Genomic DNA, 23,156 nt, shown 5'->3' with positions numbered 1-23,156 from the left:
TCATTTTTACTTGTCTGACTTTACAAGGACTTATTCTACTTGCCTGACCACTCAGCGTTGCATTCATCTAGATCTGTATCTGTGCATATACAGACTATCCTACTGGGTTTCTTCTTAATGTCATATCATATGAGTTCTTTTCACCTGTCTGACTTTGCAAGGACTTATTCTACCCGCCTGAGCACTCTGTTACATCCATCCAGTTCTGTGTCTGTGTATATACATTGTTTTTATCCTACGATTTTTATAAGTGGCACGTCACAAACCTACTAAGTGAGCAATTTATCACTTGTTTCTGGTAATTTCAACGCGTGGAATGCTGTTTGGTTGTAGGTGCGTTCGAGGTCGTTGACCCAGCTGGACGCTCTGGGCAACAGTATGCTGGACACGGGTGAGCATCATCTGGGGAGTGGTACCTCGCAGCAGCAACCCCATCAGCTTCACCAGCATTATCAACCGCAGCAACTGCAACACCACCCCCAAAATGTCGAAGCCAGTCCGCGTTTTCTGGTTCCCAATGCGACGTCGATCGAGTCCACGCACCAGAATCGCACCAAACACAAACTGTCGCGGTCGCAGGTTAGTAAACGAACAATTTTATCATTATAAAACCCCCCCCCCAAAAAAAAACATTTCATTGTCGTCCACTGTCCGCTTAATTATATCACACGCTGAAATATCAAACAAAAGCATGGTCGAGAAATGTTCCCTAGTACACGTCAATGGAGCATGGAACAAAAGAAAGTTGGTTTGCGGTGCAACAATTAAAAGCTGGCCTAATTTTCCGTAGCACCGTCGGCTTATGTAACCTTTACACACGGCCGGTGTAGTCGGATCAATAACAGCAAACAATCCTGTACCTCTGCCGGACTAGGAATTAATCCTGGCGGCTGACTATAATGGTACCTGCACCACTGACAGAGAAAGTGGAACGTCTAAACGAAAGTTCGGACGGAAAGGATTTCCCACGAATCGAATGAATATTGAACGGGAATTCTTTTTTCTAATTCTATAACAAGAAATCGCAAGCTTGACTCGTTCTCGAATCGTTTAGAAACAGAATACATGTAATAAGGAAGACTAAGACAAGTCAGTTAACGTGACGACTCATAGGGCACAAAATCGATTCTCAGATTACAGAGAATTCCAGCATACTGTCTGTAGAACGTTTAAACGGATTTTCAAACGGTGATGTGTCCACTTGGTGAAAGGCTCGCACTTTCAGGGAGGGGGAGGGACACTTCCTAGAATCCTCTGACCCGAAGGAATTACGAGGGAAAACTACCCATCCTGTGGATGACTCACGGAGTGGCAGGTGTTCGGCGACGATTGGTCGTTTAGCAATTCAAATCGCAGTTTCCAGGGATGCGTTCTGTGAGACGTGGCACTCGTTACACCACCACCCAAACCTATCCCGCTCGCCTTCTCTGAGCTCATGTAAATGAGACAATAAAATGTCTGGGGCCAAAGCGTTCGGCGCGCCGCTCTGGTAATACCGACAATTACGAGACATTTACGTCGACGTCGAGATTCCGTTTCACCCCCACCCCCTCCTTGGTCGGAATTAATTACCGCGAGACCCCGCCCCTGTTCCTCAATTTTTCCTTCGCTGGGTATCAGGGGTGGGCTTGATTTCGTTTCACCGCTGCCGCGGGAAACTACCGCCGTTACTTTCAATTTCCTCGTTCTACGCCCTGTTGGTTCTCGGTCCCCTTTACCCCTGTTTATCCAGCTAACCTTCATCCCGTCCATGTGCTCGCAATAACCGGGAATTATTTTATCGTGGTAGCGTGTACAGAGTGGTCCATAACAGAGGTGTCAGAAACTTTACGAGGATGTTTTACCTACGTCCCGAACTAGGAAGAAAATCGAGGATAACGAAATTCCCGTTGCACAGTATGGTATTTTCCCCATACAGGTGAATTTAACTAAAAAAGAAATTGATATATATATATATATATATACATATTTTTATATATATATATATATAAATATATATACATATTTTTTTGTTAGTATAAAAATTAAGTGACGCAACGACGATTCGTCTTAACCTTTTCACAAAGTATAACAAAAAAAAAACCACTGTTACATCACGATGTAGACGGGTCCACCTGGTAACTACGGCGCTGCCCGTGACTGACCCAGTTAACGCGCTCCGACAGTAAGTAAGTAAGTAAGCCTCTTCACGTCATACATTTTTCGCCCATTATTTTCAGCAATTAACCATGTCCCTGTATTTTCAATAATCCCATTATTCTTCATTTTCGTCTTTCAGTTTGACATGTAGAAATCACCGTCCAAAAATTCCTGACACCAGTTATCGAACACTCTGTATACATGGTTTATCTCTTCCCAGGGAAATTGGAAAAACGAATTTTTCGACTTCCAGTGACCCCCGTTTTGTAGCTCCATTGCAGTGACATTTCTTCCTTTAAGTAAAACGCGTTCTCGCCGAATACGCGACAATTTTTCTGTCACTTTGGATAACAAGATCTTCCGTAACTCCCGAAACATTTTTCGCGCTCCGTTGGCCGCCGTTGGAGGATCGAACGCAAGTTCTTTTAGGCTTTACTCCTGTCGCCAGTGGCTTTCTCACGTTTTTCGTTCGCCTATGCAGAACGGAAAACCCTCGTCGCCTTCTTTGTTATCCCTTCCCTGTCACTGAAAATCCCCGGTACGTATCAAGATCTGTCCGACAGATTTCACCGTTCCTGAACTCGCCTGTCTCGCTAGTTTTGTATAAACCCCTGCTTTGCATTTAAATCCTCTTCCGTATTTGAAGCTCGTACGAAGTGGAATTTTAGCATAGATTAAATAACGTCGCTGTACTAATCCTTCTGTGCCTTCTGTTACCTGTATTATACTTATGAATTGAAATTTCTTTGGATATAGAGAGGGAAGAACTGATGGATTGATACGCTAGTTACGTAGATAAGTGAATTCGGATGGATCCTAGGTGTTAGTGAACAACAAAAAGAAGGGGATTATTGAGAAATTTGATTTAGATATGTACTTTGACCCTAGAATGACGGACCCTGAAAGCCAGTGGTCCGGGCCCAGAGGATAGCATATTCCGTTCTTAGATTTCTATACATATAAGGTACACATCATAAATATAGATCGTTTACAGGTTCCATCCATAAACCTGAAATATTTCCTTACAAGTTGCAAAAGCCATCTCACAGGAAAAAAAAACTTTCGTGTACCTGCATTCTCTCCGTGGATAGAAAAAAAAATCCGTGATGCTGTTAGGGCGAAATGCATCAGATTCCCTGCCTCGTCGTTCGCTGGTCTGGGGAATCAGAAATACAATTACACGTCGAGCTCTCCTCCATTCTTCGATATTATGTTCGATCATGGTCGAGAGCACCGATGGCCTTTCCATTCTCTGTCTCCGTTATTAAGTATCGCGGAATCTCATCAAAGAAAGTGGCCCCGTGTCGTCACTGGGTACGGACTAAAGGACCCCGAGATATTATGCAAACGTCTCTGGGTAACGCTGAATTATCGCTGAAAGTCAGGATCCGCGCTCGTCCAGGAATTGAAACGTTTATAGTGCTCCACCTCACTGTTTCCTTCCGATGGTTTCAGAGGAATTCAGTCCTGACGGGAAATCGACTTCTTCACGGACATTCCGTGCTCACTCCGTCTCGACACTTGCCTTCTATTTTCAATTACGCGAAATGCAGTATGTAACTTGCAGGAACATCCTGGCTAAGGGATCAAGGAGCAATTCGTTGTGTCGTGTTACCGCGAGATTGTCGACCCTCGATAGAAACATAGTAGATGGAAAGTCAATTTTATTGCAATAGTCGAGACGTGAACTCGTACGAATGCACGAAAGGTACAGTAATGTTTCGATGTTTGGTTCGTTTCTATTTTAACCACAATACACAAGAGTCACGAATTTCAGAGTGATTTTATAATTATGCCACGCAGTGTGTTATAAAATTAAAGGTGCACAAGAGAGAGGAATGAATCCTGCCAATAACAATTAGAAGATTTGTCTCATAATGAATCGATAGTGTTGCGAAGTATTTTTCGTTCCTCGTCTACTCGAGTACGTTTTCAAGTGCTCGTTTCTACGTGGGCGCCTCGTTAAGTTACGGTTATGACGGTAGAAGTGGGTGCCATTTGCAAACTGGCTATACGGCGGTGTTCTACTTGTCTGACCACGCGCGTGTCTATTCTACTCGGCCGGCCACTTACGGTCCCATTCTACTTGTCGGCTCGTATATACGATATTTCACTGGGAAAATGGGGATAGTTTTAGTACACGATTATTCTCGACAACATTAACAAATTCTGCAGTGATGCCTACGAACGTTTTACGCGACTGAAAAGTTAAGCTTCGTTAAGGTCCTGTGTAAAATTCCAGTCGGGGTAACCTTCTATGAAACCTGGTAACGAATGGAAATATCTTTATCGAAGTTTTACGAATTTCTGGGACACGTATTCTCGGAGGTTCAAGAAAATGCCGGTGGCATCGGTTGAAGACGACGGAAAAAAAATTACGAGCGGCAATAAAACTGGGAGGAATTGTAAAAACTAAACGACAGTGAAACGCTCGTTGTGAATGAACGTGAACCTTTCTTCATGGGGCGACGTGACCGATTCCTAAGTAAAGATTGCTTGCGTACTTTATTGCCTGCCGTTGTCAGCGAGCTGAGAATAGTATAGCCTCGTTCACGCGTACGCTCAGCATTTTTACGAACGCGTTCCTTATCAGCTGGGAATGCTGCATTTCCCGACTAATTACTTGCGCCTGCCTTTTATCGAACCCGAAACACTCGGTGCCCTCCGTAACAGCTGACGTTTAATCTCGCGACGAAACGTGACCTCTAGAAACGGCGTAATTCAGGTTATTCAAATAATTCAAGTTATTCGAATAAATCGTGTAATTCTAGTATTATTATATAATTTTAATCAAAGTGACAGTCAGAATTTTAAATCTGTAAACATCATAGGCAAAATTTAACGTTATAATAGTTGATTGTACTTTATCACCATTCCTTACAATCAAATAAAAATGTAACGTCGGTGGGAACAATTGCATAGGTACTTCGGTAAATAGATCACACACCCAACAGGCATTTCAATAAATTATTTTTCCAGGTATCCAGCAGCGAGTATTTCAGCATCAGCTTCGACCTATCAGAGGACCCGGGATCCCTGGACCGGGACGAGTTCCTACCCGCCACGAAAGGGACCTGTTTGGCGTAAGTGTTACAAAACCATAACAAATCAAATTCTCAAACATCACTCCTATTCTTCGAGCCCATTCCAAACGATCCAATCCAACCGTCGACATTCACTCAGGACACATCGTCCGGACAATCGTAAGAACAATCCTAAACTATCCGAGGAATCCTAAAGGATTCAGTCCACGAACGTTCAAGCTGTCGACGATGACGTGTGTTCAGGCAAATTTCCGTAAATAGAACAGAGCCTCCGCCCTGGGGGCTGTAATTTCGCGGAATTCCGCCCGCGAAGGAATTGAAATGCGCGAATTTACAAGCAACCTTGAGAGATAGAGGGGAGCAAAAGCACGCCTCATCGAGCACTTTGAGACCCCTGAACGGGGTTGTCTCGTCTGTCGTTTAATAATTGCCGGTAAATAATGACTAATACGGATCGGATACGCGTGGAATTTCCGATTTCGAACTGATTCGTCAAAGCTGTTCGCCATGGTTCGGTAACACTTGGTGACGAGCGTCCCGAAACCAGATGTGGCACCTGTGACGATCACGCGCGAGTGATTCCGTCGCGCGCGGCGGCGACACGCGCCTGTTACGGGGCATTTACTCGCCAAAGCGAAACCCCCCGCCACTGGAATTATGGAATATTAACTGTTTCGCGAGCTGGAGCGAGAGAAACAGTCGTTCCCCCCGCGCCACCAGCAGAGATGGAAGCACTCTCTCGCCTCGGCCGCGCGCAGTAGTTTCGCTCAATAATTCAAACGACTAGACGCCACAGTGGGGTGTCCGAAACCGTAAATACTGCGGAGTAAATTCCTAGCACTGTTATTTGTACGTGTATTCGTTATATCGTTGAATGGTTTGGGACTTTTTTTTTTAAAAAATTTTTTTTTTAGTGGTATAAAAGGTTACCCTTTATGAAGTTTTACATTCTCGATCGAATTGCCATTTTGTAAAACTGACATTTTTTTTAGGGATTGGTTTCTCAAAATCTCGAAACCCCTCGAAAACAAAGAAAGTTTTGAGAATTTCGAAATCTTTATAATGTTTATTTTGTTATTGTACGGGTATAAATTTAGTATGCATATATAATAATTAAGTAGCAAATAAAAATAGAAATAGTTACAGCAACATAGTATACAGTAAGGATTATTTGTTAAGAATTTTTAATCCAGTATTATTTTAAATTAAACAATTCTTAATGGCCTATGAGAGGATTTCTTAAAGTAATCAGTAGAGCTAGTAAAGTAATCATGAAATCTTAGAAAATTTCGGATTCGACTTTCGAGAATTTAAAAATCAGATTCCTACTCAACTTTAATTTTGTTATATATCTTTTTTTAATATTTCCCTGGCATACATTTTTTTCCAGTTGCACAGCAAAATGTTAAAGTCAATTTTCACGTGAATTGATCGTAACTTCGTGTAAATTTCATTTTGCGATCATGCAACTGAACCAGAAAAACGAGATAAAATAGAGATTCACAAGCTCTCTCGTATTTTTCAAAGGGTTTGTAATACAGATTGAATGTTTCAGTTGGGAGAAAAACAGTTTTCCATTGACGAGACTTGGATCGACATAATATTTCTTTGTTATAGGGAGGCACTGAATGCCACGTGCGAGAGACGCGGTATCGACCTATCACGCATCGAAGTATACGACGGTTTCTCGACGCCGTTACCGATTCTGACGACGGACACGTCGAGTCTCGGCGGGAAACACCTCAGAATAACAGGTAACTGATCGATAACTCCTCCCTAAACAGTACTCGCGAATTATGAATCGCAATTCCCGTTCAACAAATTGGGTCATTTCGAAGGAGCATCCGCAAAATACGCCCCCGCGAGCGCACGAAAGCACCCTCAAATCAGCTACGAAAGTTACTCGTTATCAGAAAAGTTGGCTCGTTAATTTCAGAAACATTAACGTTTCCCGCCCCCCTCGCAACACCGATCCTCGCCATCAGTTCCGTAGTGTAACCGTACATATTACATATATTCCGAGGTACAACAGAGGTAGCTATACACGTATAAGGGGAAGGCGCCCCACCAGTATTAAAGTTCGGTGCTACCTGAGAAACGGGCAAGGAACCATGGAAATCCTGTGTCCCACGTAATCACTGCGGATGCGTGCGCACCGATCCCCCACTAGATCACGATCGAAAGAGGTCGATGCCAGCCCGTCGATCCTCACTCTACGTCTGGACGCATTCCAGTTAGATCGTTCTTAATAATTAGAGTCCTTTAGGCGAGAAACGGTACGCCGTCGAGTAGTCAAAGTCGACTTGATATACAGAGTGAACCACGAATCGTGATCAGTAGAGATTACTCTGTTATTAGCAGTCCGATCGAAAATAATCAAAAATATCCAACTATATAAAAAAAGTACAAAAATAAACAACGGAAAAAAGAATAAATTTACAAAAATACTTTCAAGAATATCCAGAAAATTACGATTTTATAGAAACGTTAACAACAATAATAAATAACGGAATAAAAAACAGAAAATCAGTGAAATACCAGGGCTGATCATAGCGGAGCTCTACCACTGAATCCATGAGTTAGAAGACCTTAACTGCCGGCTAACTTTAAAGTGAAATTGAATAGAACTATAAGACTGTACAGTCGGTTGCTATACTTTCTGACGATACGATCTACGTGTGACGACCTAACCCGGATTAACTTTCTATCCGATCCGAACCGAACCGAAAATAATCTCCGTTAGACCTAGCCAGACCCCGAGATCCCTGGCCTCGTTCGAAGCCTCGACTGTCGCTGAAAGCTAATGCCCCGCCATCGATATGAATCTTAAACTTTCGAGATTGCTTTGTCCTGCTATGGCCACGGGCCATAACGGGGTCATACTACTTAAAGTTCGCGCTGCGAACCCATTCGAACACGGCGCGATAGGTCTTCGCTTCCTATTGGTGCAATTTCGAGCGTCAAACGACGAGCTCACTTCCCGTTTGTCTTCCGTGGAACTGTTGACAATTTCGAGGCAGCTTACGATGGGTAAACATTGATACGTATGGAGGCTGTTCCAACTTCCCCTTCCACCGGTGATTTAAACAGTTTCGAAGCTATTCGCTTGTAAAACAACCGTTACACGGAAGGCGTCGCGTGGTTATTAACACGAATCAGGAAACTAGAACTGTTCATCGAAAGATAAGTTTATGGTTTACTTATACAGGGTGGTCGGTTATAAACGAAACAGACGAACTACTGGAAAAATATCCACTGTATGAGAAAATAGTTCAGACGAAATGCAAATAGTTTCAAGGGGGACATAATGTGATGTAATTAGTTTTTTTTATAGATTACCAGGTAGAGGTCATGTGAAGGTGACATACATTGTTTAAACGGGAACATATAGTTTTACATACTGTAATCGATTCGTTTCGGTATTCTCTACAAAAAAGTATTAACCTATTTATGTCGAAATGTCATTCGTTTAGAAGATATTTTAATCTCAATATTGCAAAGTGATATTAGCAAGTACGTTTTCTGAAATGACAGTCATTTTGCAATATAAATATATTGAGATTAAAATATATCTTAGAGTAATAATTTTTGGACATAAATGGGTTAACACATTTTTGTAGGGAATACCGAAACTGACGAGGGGAAAACTGATGGGAAAATCGAAATTGATAAGCTACAAAAAAACTAATTACACCTGAGTATGTCCTCCTTGAAACCATTCACTTTCTGTCTGATCCATTCTAGCATACAGTGGGTACCGATTCCACTAGTTTGCATCTTTTATTTACAACCGAACACCTTGTATATCAGTGTATATTTTAAACGTGATTGCGAATGTTGGTTTAAATTCTACACAGGAAGTTTTAGGTCGTCTAACGGTTGACATTACGTGAAATACGTGACTTATCCAGTCGGTAGACCTTCCTTGGTGGAAGCACAAATCACACGTATCTTCAAATACCAGCTCACGTTATCACTACGTCTGACCCACTCGGGATATAATACTACTTGGATCATTTTGCTAGAATCGTTCTTTCTCAGTATCTTGAACTTCCATTCATATTATTCTAGCTGAACAATGATGATATAATGATGACTAACATAGAGAACGTACATTTATATCCGGGCTGATCATAATTGACAGTTTCCACTTGCACCACGTGACCAAGCCGTCGTCCGAACGGGAAATCAGCTTTAATCGAATTTAAATCCCAGCAGAATCGTGTAATCGCATTTCTTGTCCCATAAACCCCGATATTTACAAAACCGTCGCATCACGCGTGTTGTTTGCCCGCAAAAAGGGACGCTGTAATTAAAAATGGCACAGCCAGCGCGCGCTTGTGTATCAATCCGCGACATCGCTGTAATCTCTCGTCCATAAAAGCGTCCGTTATTTACTAATCCCGACGGCTTAATACGTGTTCTTGTAATACCATTTTTCGATTTAACAGCAGAATTGATATTTCGAGCAAGAGAGTATTTCAGCGATTTTCGAAGGTATAAATGAAATAAATCGCAAGACGCATAGGAATTTGTGATCGTGACTGAAGACTTTTATTCATTTGTAAGGGAAAGCTTTATGAAAGAAAATTCAGAATTTTCGACGCAGTGGTTTGAACACAAGCAACCAAAAAAGCAGAAGTCAGTTTGTGGGGTCACGTTAATTGGGGTACCCTGTATAGTCACACTGGGCGCGGTTTATAGTTTCAATGGACAGATAAAAAAACATGGCCGACGTCGTGCACGAGAGGAAACTACGGTTCTATGCTTGCCGCAAAGGGCGCTAATTCCAGAATTTCACTAATTCCCCTGTGGTGCGCCTTTGGAGAAACGTGTCAGAAATTGTGAATGCAACTCGCGACGATACCAAGTTATGATGGCTCGCCTTCGTGTACACTGGGTTGCTCGAGTGAACACACGATCTTACCTCAGTCAAGAACGTGATTAAGTGTTTGAAAGGGTAACGGCAGCCTGTCGTCGGTGTAACAAGACACATTAAACCTAATTAACTGCCGACTACGACGTTGGGAAAGTTCTGTGTGCAACGCCCTTCGCCCTAACTCTCGTTCACAGGATGTACAGTAAATACTGAAAACATTTGCAGTCAAGTTTCTACTTCTAGGTTTGTGATGGATTTGGGTTTATAGTATTAGGTGTATGTTGGGTTTGGGTTTACGTTAAGTTTATGTTAGGTTTGGAATAAACACGACAATATTAATAAACACAATTTCTCATTCTATTTCAAGAATACAATATTTCACGAAAGTTTCTCAAACATTCTCCGTGCAGGGTAATCATCGAACAGAAGTTTATGTAAATTTCCCTTAATATTTCTGGCTGGTATTAGACCCTGCGTGATTCTATAAATACAACATTTTTGGACGAGTTCGACCTCGGGCCAGAAGGGTACTCTGACGCAAAACGTTTAATCCGTGGAACGAGTACTCACGCAACAGTTTAATGGCCGTATTTCAGATGCATATCTGGCTTAATAACCCCTCTTTACATCGCGTTAAAGCGTTCTCGGCTAGAAAACCATCCCTCTGCCATCCAAAAAAAAAATGAAAAATACAAAAAAACGAATTAAGCCATCAGATATACAGTGAATCTTGCGCGTAAGTGGTACGCGTCCGTTCGTGTTCCGCCCGCCACGCGAAACCTGTCACGAACATCGATAACGGGCACCGTCGCCGTCTGGGCCGATAGAAACGAAGTCTTATCGGGCGCGGTGAAATGTAATTCGTGGAATTCCGGACCTGTTTATCAATCAGAAATATCATTCGCGACATTTTTGCCGAATGGTCTACGAATTTACGAACGAAGCTGTCAGCACTTCCGCCGCCCCTATCCCAGAAATCGTTCAGGACGTTTCGCGAGCGCACGGTGAAGTTTCTCGTTTTTATCGAGCTGAAGAGAAATAAACGTGGAGAACGATAAAAAAAAAAAAGAAAGGGAACAAGAAGATTGCCCACGATTCCCAACGAGAGAGAACTTACTACCAGTCGTCTTTCCCGTCAGGGGAAAAGTTTGCTCGTCGAAACGACGACGACTTTGGGCTTTTGGTTAAGAGAAAAACATTGCTGTGAAATGTTTTTTTTCTCTGTTCCAGTCAAAGACGCCGAGAAAACGAATTCAAGACCGACGGTTCAGAGGGTCAGCACCCAGAGCGTGTCGTTGAGGAAAACCGGAGGGGTAAGATCGCAGTTGTAATTTCACATACAGAGTCTGGCCGTATAGTATGTAAAAACAGGCATCACGTGAGTCCTTATGAAAAAAATAAGAAAAATATGTAGAATTAAATTTTGTCATTCTCTGCTTAGTTTTCGTGGAAATCAATATTGAATAGCTGCTACAGAAACGATCGATTGAATAGGGCTTGGCTAGTGTGTCTGGTCATTGCATTCCCTTTCTACTTACTACCATGTAGGAAATACAGTAAATCGTCGATGAGTGTTCAGACGTCATCCCACCACGGGGGGGAGGGGCTGTGGAACCAGTCAAGTGCACAGTCTTAGAATGTTCAAATTCGATTTCCTCGAAAACTAAGCCGAGAATGACAAAATATTATTAAATATTTTTTTCTTATTTCTTCATAAGGAATCTCGTGGTGCCCGCTTTTACAGATTATTCGGCTAGACCCTGTATATTTGAACATCCAGAGAAAGCAATTCATTTTCCCATAAAAAAAAAAAGAAACCCTTTAAAAATAATGTGCATTTTTAAAACATCAAGGTTGTTCAAGAATCTATATGAAAAATATGAAGAAGCTTCCTCGAATCGAGCGTCAGTCAGTCAATCTCCTGAACGCGTTTCCAACCCCGTTCCTCGTTTCCACCCTTGAGTCGCATCACCGCCCGTTCCATTTCAATTGGCACCGATCTTACCGTGGCATTTTAATTATCACAAATGCTCCCTGAACTAAAAAACGGTTCCATCTCCCTGACTGCTTCGATCTCCCAACTGGGGAAGCACATTTCCCGGGGATTCGATATCGGTTTCGAACCACGGCGGCTCCCATTGTCCATTTCTCATAATCTTCGATCCCCACGCGGACCGAGGTCTTATAATCGCTGACAATAACGGCGACATCGTACGATCATCCACGAGCCTTGACCCATCCGAGTCGAAAACAAATTGACGGAACGATCCGTCAGGTTACAGACAATGTCGCATAGAGGAAGACGATCGATATACTAATCCACCTATTACAGAGGCATCCGGATTATAATCAGTTCAGCCTAGGAACGATATAAACACGTTTCCTTTGATATCTTGTTACGGTGAATCATCGATAAGTGTTTGAAGGCTCCTCAGTATTGATTGTTTAAACGTCATCTTCACTATTGGACGCTAGACTGGTTCCACGGAGGACCCCTAAATGGTGGGGATGACACTTATAAAGCTTGGAATTCTGAAGCCAATGGTATTCGATTCACCCTCATATGGCCATTGATGTACGAAATATTTAATGTTCAGTGCTGAAGAGCCTTCGAACTTTCATCGAGGATTAACCGTATTCCGTTGTCGTGTCCTCCCTCATATTGAAATTCTAATGATTACCAGTGAATTAGCACGACAATATCGAGTTCGATGTTTTTATGAAACTTGTGTGGCGTAGAGTTATCGGAGTCGGAGCGGTCGTTTCTTCAGCGTCTCGACGGAGGACTCGAGCGTCGACTCCGAGGTGAGCAGCAGCACCACGATCACGTCTGGTCGGAGTTCCGCTGGGGCTGCGGGGCACAAGACCAGCAAACAACGATGGAGCGGTTTCTTCACGAACACGAAGGGCAACAAGCTGGACCTTCTCACCGCCCAACTGGACGAATACAATAAGCACGGTGTGCCGAGGCTCGCGGACATTCAGATGCCCTACGAGCTCACACTTAACGAAGATGGTACGTGTAAATCAACGTTCGTTCAAATATATTCCCATTTTTTCTCAGTAGAAGATAAACTAAAAATAATTTTCCCGCGAGAAATCGATGGGATTTGAAACTGGGATCGAATAACAAGAACAGCATTTCGGTACAACAAACTTTTATTAACGTTCAATAAATTATTTTACCAATATAAAAACTCTTAAATATACATATTTGTAATCACTGATGCAAAGTTGCATCACGGGGGCGCTTCTTCTCCTCGTTTCGATTGTTTCGGTTTCAGTATTGTCCCCGGTTATGTCGTAGACGATTGTAGGTACCGAAACCGATAGAATACTGTTACGTAGGCCTCGAGGTTCGTTGCCCGATGAAAGGATATCCCAGTCTTTTAGTAGGAGTTGCTCGATCCCCGGTTCATTGTCTTGAAACGTTCGAGTCTGGAATTGGCAAAAGACACGGGAATGTTAATTAGTCGTCTTGTATCACAGCCTTGTATAGCTTAGAGGAAGACTGGCGCGACATTGTACACAACTCGGATCAACTTTCGGAGAAACAGCAACAACAGCAGACTGCTTTGTGGGAGTTAGCTCAAACAGAGGTGGCCTATATTAGGACCCTGAAGGTTGTAACGGACGTAAGTGTGTCACGAATATTTCCCCGGATGTATTAAAGTCCAAAGAACGTTTCTTCTTCTTACAATTAACCTTTTCGTTACGAACGACGAGTATACAAAGTGGTCCATAGAATGCTCGCTGTGGCCGAAGAACGCGTATACAAGTGGTCTTTGAAATTCGTATGACTTCTCCTCGGCCGTCAGGAACAGCGTCGCGTTTTGGTGTCGCCTTACCGAAAAGGTTAATTATTTATTTGGCCCAGTTCAATAACGCGAGATCAAGCCTATCGATAAACGTTTCAGTTATTCATGGCGTGCCTCTGCAGCCTGCAGGCCTCGAATATCCTGATCGAGGTCGACAGGAGCAAGCTCTTCAGCAATATCCCCGAGATCTATTCAGCGAACCGTTACTTCTGGACCGAGTACGTCCTGATGATGGTGAACGCCTCGAGATCCACTGGGCAGCTACTCGACTCTGGTCATTTGTTACAAGGTTTCGAGACCTTCGAACAAACGTTCGCCCCGTACACCAGATATTGCGCTGAACAAAGCAGGTGTCAACAGTACTGTAGGGACCGGCTGAACGATAATCAACTGTTCACCGTCTATCTAGTGGTGAGTGACCCGAATCCCTCCCGTCATTTATGATTCGACTGATCTTGGTAACCTAATCGCATTGTCTGGGCCAGTGGTGCGAGACACAGAAGGACTGCAATCGATTGAAGCTGCTCGACATACTGGTAAAGCCTATGCAGAGGCTGACCAAGTACTCCCTTCTCCTCAAGGCCGTTCAGAAGAACACGGAGAACGAGGAACAACGGGCGGAACTGATTCATATGGTATGGAAAGCCAATTTGTATTAGACGGAAAAATCATTGTTGGATTTCGGTGTAGTAGATATCCGACATAAGCTCCAGGGATTAGGGACCTTCCACCACTTAGATAATTCATCCACTCTGTTAGTCCGTTAATCTATCTCCCTGAAACTTTGCGAGGAGTTCAGGTAGTTCAACGGAACCAATCACACGATCCTCATTACTTCTTCAGCGAGGACAGAAGATAGGTAGCCTAACCGTATGTTCCAGATCAAATCCGTAGACGACTTCGTGGCATCCGTGAACGCTGCCCTGAAGAGAAACGAGGAAACGGCCCGACTAGCCACCGCCGCGTCTCGCATAGAGAACTACGACGTGGTCGAGTCACGTGACGAGGAATTAGAGAAATTGATTAAGATTCACAGCACGTTCGACATCACCACAGCTCCGATGCCTGGCTGTCCGAAAGACACTCTCAGAGTGCTTCTCCGCGAGGGTGACTTGAAACTGAGGGACGCTGCGAGTAGCAAGGTAATTCTCGACATGAAAAGTATTATCGAAAGATATATTGCAAATTGGACGATCAATTGACTGCTTGCTAATATGGTCAACAGACGGAAGTCCATATATTGTTGCTAACGGACATGTTACTGATCTGCAAACCGTCGACCAAGAAGACCTCTTCCAGTGGTTTGGCTGGATCTGTCGGCGGTGGTTTGAAGATCATAAGGCAACCATACGTGATCGATCGTATCCGGATACACGAGCTAAAGGAGCCATCTAGCTTGGGATTGATCTATCTGAACGAGTACGGGGCAGCGTCGGCTGCCCTGGTTCTCAGCGCTGGAGAATCAAAATTGGCCAAGGTAATTATCCCTTTGCAAAGGGATGCAGGTTTGCTGTTTCTCTTCTTTCGCAAATGGGTCTTCAAAGAATACACGACTATATGTTCTTTCTTCAAGTCTTGGATGGAATCCTTAAGAAAAGCTCAACAACAGTTTGCCTTGATGAAACTGCCACCCCTTGGCAACACGTTAAATTTGAACTTGGGAACGGTCAGCAGACAGCCTAGCACCTTCCTAGGTGACGTCGATTTAGAGGGTGATGAATGCGAGACGATTTTGAAAACACCTAGAGGAAGTAGCAGGGCGTCACGAGTGAGCAGTCTTGCTCACAGTCACAGGTTCGTTACGGTTTCCTTTTCTAGATAATTAGAGTTAATCTAGGCTTCCTGGAAGATCCTTCGATTAAACCAATGAATCTTCCAGTGGAAGTATAGAGATGGAAGGCGTTTCTCCAGGAAGCAGCAATTTCGTACCGAGCTACAATCCAAGTAGGAATGTTAGCGTCGAGACTAACGAACCACCTCGCGCCTCGAGCGTGTCCTCCGAGGAAGGTGGTGAACCTTCCGGTCACAATCACAGACCCATGCAAATCAGGTAAATAAACCAGTCTACAAAATGGTAGAGTATAGAAACCATAATACCCCGTGTTCCAAACTGCAATTCTGATCAATTTTTCTGACCGTTATTTTAGTCCTAACAAATTTGATAACAGACGATATCTGCTGAGTAAATCACCGACGCCGAACACACTCAGTGTCCAAGTGCCAGCGTATTCTAGCTTAGGCCAATCGCTGCCGAACCTGACATTGGCCACCTCGCCGCAAACGTCGACAGTGTCACCGACACCGCCGAACTCGCTTCTTATCGTTCCCCAAATAACAAAGAGCAAGGACACTCTGCTCTCGCCAGGGCATCGAGGTAGCAATCACCCACGTGGAAATATATCCTCTTCCAGTGTTACCCTCTAGAAGCTTGTTCTGACAATAAACACCAGCAAAAAAAAAACTGAAATAACAAAACGATGGCACTGTGCATGCTTAGCAGAGTTTGTTAGATAGGTTGAGCGCAGTTAGCCTACCCAAGGACAGGACACTTATCACGGATTTGAAGCAATTTCTACATCAAAGCTGAACCACGATTCTTTCCCAGTTGTAATCGCTGCACTCAATCTACCAATTGAATATATAGTCTCATTGATCTCCCTTCCATCCTTTCCTCGAAAAACCTTGGCCTACAATCCATCTAATCTCTGTCCAATGATAGAAGTTGCACGGCTTCCATGTTAGCAAGAAGGTGTGTACAAGCTCTGACGATAATACTCACGTGAAATGTACCATCAGGTATCTCGTATCCACCGCCATCGCCCCCGAGAGGGGCACTAAGAAGGGCTGTAGCGATTCCACAATCGCGAAATCCGCCACTTGTTAAAACGAGACACATAAGCACGTCTGTGACACAGACGATTCAACCGACGATGAACCTGGACACGGAGGCGATCGAGGAGAGGCGTAAAAGGCTGGAACCTTCGCACCGGATGCCATCGACGAGCAGCATCGCGGAGGAAAAGGTTAACAGCTTTGATCTGTGATCAATCGATCGACGATCTGCGACAATATCAACCGTATAAGGACGCCAAGTGGAATTAAAATTGATTACCATAACCAAACTTCCCCTAGTTCGGAGGGCAGTGTTTTATGAGATTCAATCGCGACAGCACGTTCGACGTCCTCGTGTTAACACCCTGCAATTGTTGTGTCTATGCATGAAAAAACGAATTCGATTCTTGGTAATTCGAGGACGAAGATTTTTGTCATCCGATGGTTACACTGTTTCTTTTTAGAAATGACAAGAGCTGGCGTACAGGAGTTACCTGCCGAAAAGGTAAATTTGCTAACGGACCATCAGCATTTTAATAAGGGTGTACGTGATACCGTCGTGTTTTCGAAAACGGGAACGTGTTGCCTTTCTGTTGTCTGTATGGAAGTGCTGCACACACTTTCATGCAGGATATCAGAAAATCGACGAGAGGGAAACCAGCAAGGTTTAGTAAGTGGAATAAAAACGGTCTCGTACTCCCTGTGTGCCTACAAATACGAAACGAGCAATTTTACAATCGGTGAGTCAGCATATACAACCTCTCTAAATCCCCCCTCTCCTATCCACGCTGGAATATTGATTTTTCTCTTCAGCACACGATATTCTGTTTCAGATTGGGGCCATTCGAAATCAACGTGAAGTTTGTACCACGACCGTATCATTGTAACGTAATTTTTGGGATTAGCCGTGCAACTTCTCTATTAGATCTCATTTTGTAATCGAATCGACATCGATGGTGACGGCTTGTGACCGGAACACGGTCATTAATTACCCCCTAGGAGTTCATTTTAGTGTTTTAAGCGATGAACAAAAGGAGGAAAAGAAAGGCCTACCTAGTCTAATTACTGTGTATCGCGGTTTAAGTTTAGATCAACTATAAGAAAAAAAAAGATAGCTACGCGCGAATTAAGACGCCACCTAGCGAAGAGAATTTTAATCTTAAAACGAAAGAAAGTTTCGTGATTTATTGGGATTAAGAAGTGTGGTATTATCCGGCGCGATCGTTAGACGAAATATGACACGCAACACGTAGAGAAAATTCACCACTTTTTCGTAGAGGAATTACAAGCGTTGCGCTCCCTAAATCCCTCGTACAACAAGCTTCGATTCACATACGATTGCTAGCCTTGTGGGAGGACACGAGAAGCGTCTGGAGATGACCGTATATTTACTTTTATGTACAAATTCGATCACGTAATTATTTTGTTAAAGAGACTGAAACCGCGAAGAATCGGGGCCGTTGACGTCACCCGACTAGAGACAACAGTACGTAGCGAAAGAAAAGGGGGAAAAACGAAAAAACAAGGGCAATGATTTTATACGAGCTCCATATGTAAAGTTTCTTTCGATCCCCCCCTCTCCACCACCAGAATATGCGCAGTTTGCCATTAAGCTTAAACGTGTTATCTATCGTAACAGAAATATCGATTGTGCGTCAAGTTCGAAATATAGTACATAATTTATTAATCTCTTATGCGTCTTCCAGCATCTATTCATGTCCCCCCTCTCCTATATAGATTTTTGTTTCGCCTAGAGTTTCAATCGAATATTCGTGCCACCATTTAAATAATAACCGACAAGTGTGAAGTAATACAGTTGATTGAACAATTTGTTTTTTTTTTTTAATGCATTACAGTCTTTTTTATTATCATGTTCATGACAGCGTAATTTACGAATGTATATTATACGAGTAATTTTATGTTCCTATATATGTATATTTTCTATTTACAGTGTATTAGCTCAAATTATTTACTTATCGAAGTTTTATCTACACTTATATATCTGATAACTCCATCATTCGGTAATGGGAGTTCCCGTGAAGTCCAAGAATTGGAAAGCATGATTTAAAGATTAGTAGAGGACAGTACAAGTTATTTACTGATTCGCATACACGCCCTCTACTGTTAGACTCTTCAAATATTCGTCTAACCATGTAAGTGTGTACCAGAAGGTAGGAAATGTTGACACTAGAGTACACGTGTGTGGTACAACTGTAGCCCGAAGATAATGAAGATGAGGAATGATTCTTGTAATGTTTATATGGAATCGTTTACTCTAGTGTCAACGGTTTTTAAAATACTTGTATTTAACACTTACTTGGAAACTAGAGTGTGAGGGTAAATCCCAATAAAAAGGGCAGCGTTATGGGCCGGAATGCTATCAGCAATCGTTAGCCATATCCTGGCAGGCTCGTGCTTCACTACGTTCATCGGCCAAAGCCTCAATAATATCCAACAAAAGTTCTCTACTTAACTGTTTCAGTTTTGGAAGCCTTGCGACCTATAACAAAAGTAACGTTGTAGCCGTAAATATACATTAGACATAACTTCCCGAAAAAGTGTAACTAACAATTGAAGACAAAGAAGATATGTTAGAATTAGTACGACATTTACCTCTGTGAAATGATGCACTATAAGATCCAACGCATACTTCTTCATATCGGTAGCTTGCATCCTATCGGCAGCTTCCAATATCTGTATAACATTCTCAAAACTGACGTTCATTTCAAGATTCTGTTTACAAAAGGCCTGCAGTCGATTATTCGTAAAACCATAGAAAATTGCCGCGGTAAATAAGTATAAAGAATCTTCAGGCGGCATAGAGACATCTGCATAATAGATGTATCTCAACAGGGAGTCAAATGATTCGCGAGAAGGGATTATCTCACCTATTTGTATCTATCAGAAAGATGCGCACTGAATTGTAAACGTATTTAATTATTGATTATACATACAGCGAATCATCAATTACTCACATTGACTGTATTATTTTCTGGCATAAAGGAACGAAACATGCCCTCAAAATAACTACACCGTGCTGCAAGAATTGCCTTATGGGCAGGAATGGGTGTACCATCTAATATTAATGTTATATCACAGAATTCCCGGCCAACACTCTTCAAAAATGCTTCCATGTCTTGTTCCAATGTCGTTCCTGAAAGCTCGGAATGAAAAATTGACAAGAATCTTTCCATAGTAACTTGAGGAACGTTACCTGTGCCAAGATCATACTGCTTCGAGAAGTTTCTCGTCTGTGGCATCTGCCTTCTCCTAATGATTTCCACCATTAAAGGTTGATCCAAAGTCTCGAACTCTTGGCTCATTACGATCTGATTATAGTTACTCTCTTTGACGACGAAACTTAAGCAAAACTCCTTTATGAAGTACAATTTCAAGTGGGCAGCGTTGTGCAACGCTTCCAGAACATTCGCGTGACTTATAGTTGCCTTCAGGTAATAGACGCACAGTTGTTCTAATCGTTTCATATTAAATTGCACCGCTAAACGATAAACGTCCATCATGAGCAGTACAATTCGATTGCTCAGTGGGTCTTCGACGCGACTGCTTGATCCATCATCGCTCTTTTTCGTAGGATCAATACGATCGGTGTAGATGTAATTCAGTACCATTTCGAAAGCTTCTGGTACTGCATCTTTCAGTCTCACCTTCAATGCAACTGCGTGATACAATGGTACTTTTTGTCAATCGCGCTAAATTACTTACCTCTAATAAAGGGATGTCCTTGATCGGCACATCAGTGGTTCCAAACGTATCCTCCAAGTATTTATCTCGCTTTTCTCGAGCCTGCTTAATACGAGCCCTGAGAAACTGCGATCGTGCCGCTACCATGGCTATGTGAGCAGGTATCTTTGTTTCTGTGTCACCTACTACAAATTCGACGTCGCAGAACAGACGTCCACTTAACAATCTTCCAAAGTCATCGTGTAACGTGCACTTTGGATAAGACGAGAATTGAAATCTGTATGTTTCGCCCGATCGAACGTTATTGTCAACTGTTCCGCCGAATATGAACATGGCCTCTCCTATTACTGCTGCCGCGTGAAACAAACGACCGGATGGAATCTGACTGTCAGTGGATGGAAGAATAATATTCCATGTTTGTGTATCAAGATCATAGCAATGAAGATCATTCGGCAACGTGGAATCCGCTGTACCACCGAATACATAAAGATGCCTGTCAAAACTGACCATGGTATGACCATACCGACGTGCTGGTGGTGGTGGTGCACCGCGAAGTATATGTTCCGTTGAAATACGAGTCCACCTAATGATATTTGCTTGATAGAATACGCCATCACAAAAAGAGATATTGCTGTCACAAACTTACCGTTTTTCTCTAAAGTGAAATTGAAAAAGGCTATTAGTGATTTTTGCCCCACTCTGACCACTGAAGACAAACATAGACTCACGGGCTACTGCAACTGGGAAATTGCAACATGTTGGTGGACAATCACCAGATTGAACTACTTCTTCCCATACCCTAGGCTCTCCAGGCTAAAGTCAATTAAACATTTATAATCTGTAGTTTGACCCCAATGTTACATGCTAACTCACCAACAGTGATATTGTCCACATGTCATTTAATCTTGCATTTCCATCGTAGCCTGCAAATATCCATAATTTATTGTCATATACAGCAGCTCCATGTGCAGATCTAGCCACAGGTGTTCTACAAACAAATATGAAATATATATCTAAAATCTAAAGGCAACTATAAGAAGAGATTTGTTTTAAGAAAGACAGAAGAAACCAAATAAGAGAAAAACATACTTCCCAATAAATTTCCATTCTGTCCATTGGCAAGTTTGAAATCGATATTCAAACAAATCATTTTTGTTTGTGAGATTCGAATTGGAATGTATGTCCCCGGTATAACCACCAAATACAAACATGGAGGAATCATGCACAACTGCTGAATGATGATAACGTGGAGCAGGAGGAGCTCCTGCAGCCAATGCACGTCCCCAAGATTTCTCTTTCACATCAAATCTCAACAAATCGTTCAACATTCTTTTACCATTGTCACCGCCAAAAACATATATTGCATCTTTGTATGCTACAACAGTGTGTTTGCTACGCCTGTGTATAATACAATAAATGGTAAAAAAACAACTGACACAAGGAAAAAAGGATATAAAAAGGATAACAAATCACCAGTTATATTTAGCTATTATTATAATTAATATTATTTATTTACACTCTCTGGTTAACAAATACAAAGAAATTCTCTTTGAAATATAAAGAAACTGGAATATGTTGACACAACCAAAGCATAGATGCATGACTATAGGAAAAATAACGCTGTAACAAAACTACTGTTTGCACAGAGTGACGTTATAAAAAATGAAGAAAAATTCCAACTAATCGGGCAAAACTGTAAACTTGTATTTTAAGTAATAGACCGAATTAAACTACATTACCTGGCACCAACAAATTCGTCACATTCTGGCATACGTTGCCATCGATGAACAGTCTCAAACGGTCCAAAATCTAGGGTCAAGCACTCTGCGGTTGCTACGTTATTCATTTTCAATTATTTTACAGTAATACAGTTACTTTAGGAAACTCATATTTAATCTATAATGATTGTACCTAACCGCCTTTCGTAATGTATGAACATGTACTATTTCGCATATACCTATCGTAATACATTTTGTAGTGACGGTATGAACAGACTTCAAATTGTTAATATTGTGTAAAAATGCAAAAGAAAATATGTTCTCCCCACTTAGAGATTAGAAAAACCTTTCTCTGACTACAGAACTGTCAAAAACATGTGTAGACGTCTCACTTTGTCGAAACATCAAACAGTACATAATCGATTAACGCAAAAGCAGTGCTTACTGTCCGAACGACAGTTCTCAAACGAAATAGACAACTGCATGTTTGACTTCGCAGTAAGATGGCGACAAAACAATCTTTTCACGCAGTTTAAGCATAGATATATATACGTATATATCTATAATAGCTGCGCATTTTATGGTAGGGACAGCGAAGAAATGAGAGGTGCTCATGCCCAGGAATACGTTTTCCTGAGTACGTGTGCTGCACCAAGCGGCCAATTCCGGCATAATAGTAGGAATAATAGTTGGTATAAAATTATTCTGGACGCCCCAATGCATCGACTTAATTAAATAATGAACGTATGTTAATATTCAGCTACGTGTCTCTCAAATTAAGTGAAATACAGAAGTTTTATTTTCTTGAAAATTAGTGTTAAAGAATGCAGCAACTGGTCAGATTAGTTTTGTAAATAAATCGAAACCCTGTATCGGCACATTGTTTTTTATGCTATCAAATATCACACGGAATCTTTTAGGAAGTAGTAAAATCTTTTACACAAATTCAATTAAATACTTTCAGGTACCCAGTTTAGGGCTATGAAATTAGAATGTTCAAGAAGAGGTAAAGAAGTTTCATATT

At 42.1% G+C, this 23,156-nt stretch overlaps 2 protein-coding genes across 2 annotated transcripts in view; one reads left to right on the top strand and one right to left on the bottom strand.

Annotated features, from left to right (window-relative positions):
- Positions 1–16,964, top strand: part of LOC107186215 (pleckstrin homology domain-containing family G member 5) — a 75,412-nt gene extending 58,448 nt beyond the window's left edge. Inside the window, exons 6-19 of the mRNA XM_015574037.1 lie at positions 334–579; positions 5,119–5,222; positions 6,801–6,937; positions 11,293–11,375; positions 12,802–13,078; positions 13,552–13,697; positions 13,980–14,291; positions 14,366–14,515; positions 14,762–15,022; positions 15,106–15,357; positions 15,454–15,674; positions 15,760–15,930; positions 16,028–16,254; positions 16,677–16,964. Of these exons, the coding sequence (XP_015429523.1) occupies positions 334–579; positions 5,119–5,222; positions 6,801–6,937; positions 11,293–11,375; positions 12,802–13,078; positions 13,552–13,697; positions 13,980–14,291; positions 14,366–14,515; positions 14,762–15,022; positions 15,106–15,357; positions 15,454–15,674; positions 15,760–15,930; positions 16,028–16,254; positions 16,677–16,924 (2,835 nt within the window). The 3' untranslated portion in view covers positions 16,925–16,964. The remainder of the gene's footprint in view (positions 1–333; positions 580–5,118; positions 5,223–6,800; positions 6,938–11,292; positions 11,376–12,801; positions 13,079–13,551; positions 13,698–13,979; positions 14,292–14,365; positions 14,516–14,761; positions 15,023–15,105; positions 15,358–15,453; positions 15,675–15,759; positions 15,931–16,027; positions 16,255–16,676) is intronic.
- A 2,110-nt stretch (positions 16,965–19,074) lies between these two features.
- On the bottom strand, positions 19,075–22,326 carry LOC107186315 (leucine-zipper-like transcriptional regulator 1). The gene is made up of 9 exons (XM_015574154.1): positions 22,154–22,326; positions 21,504–21,812; positions 21,288–21,402; positions 21,061–21,227; positions 20,436–20,997; positions 19,927–20,377; positions 19,688–19,866; positions 19,326–19,610; positions 19,075–19,212 (listed from the first exon to the last, which is right to left on the bottom strand). Exons 1-9 carry the CDS (start codon positions 22,258–22,260, stop codon positions 19,093–19,095), a joined length of 2,295 nt encoding a protein of 764 aa, XP_015429640.1. The 5' UTR covers positions 22,261–22,326; the 3' UTR covers positions 19,075–19,092.
- Positions 22,327–23,156: the final 830 nt, after the last annotated feature.

This window comes from Dufourea novaeangliae, unplaced genomic scaffold, assembly GCF_001272555.1.
Source record: "Dufourea novaeangliae isolate 0120121106 unplaced genomic scaffold, ASM127255v1 scaffold64, whole genome shotgun sequence".
NCBI lineage: Eukaryota > Metazoa > Arthropoda > Insecta > Hymenoptera > Halictidae > Dufourea > Dufourea novaeangliae.
The sequence above is the reverse complement of the archived record's forward strand: the minus strand, read 5'-3'. Positions and strand labels throughout refer to the sequence as shown.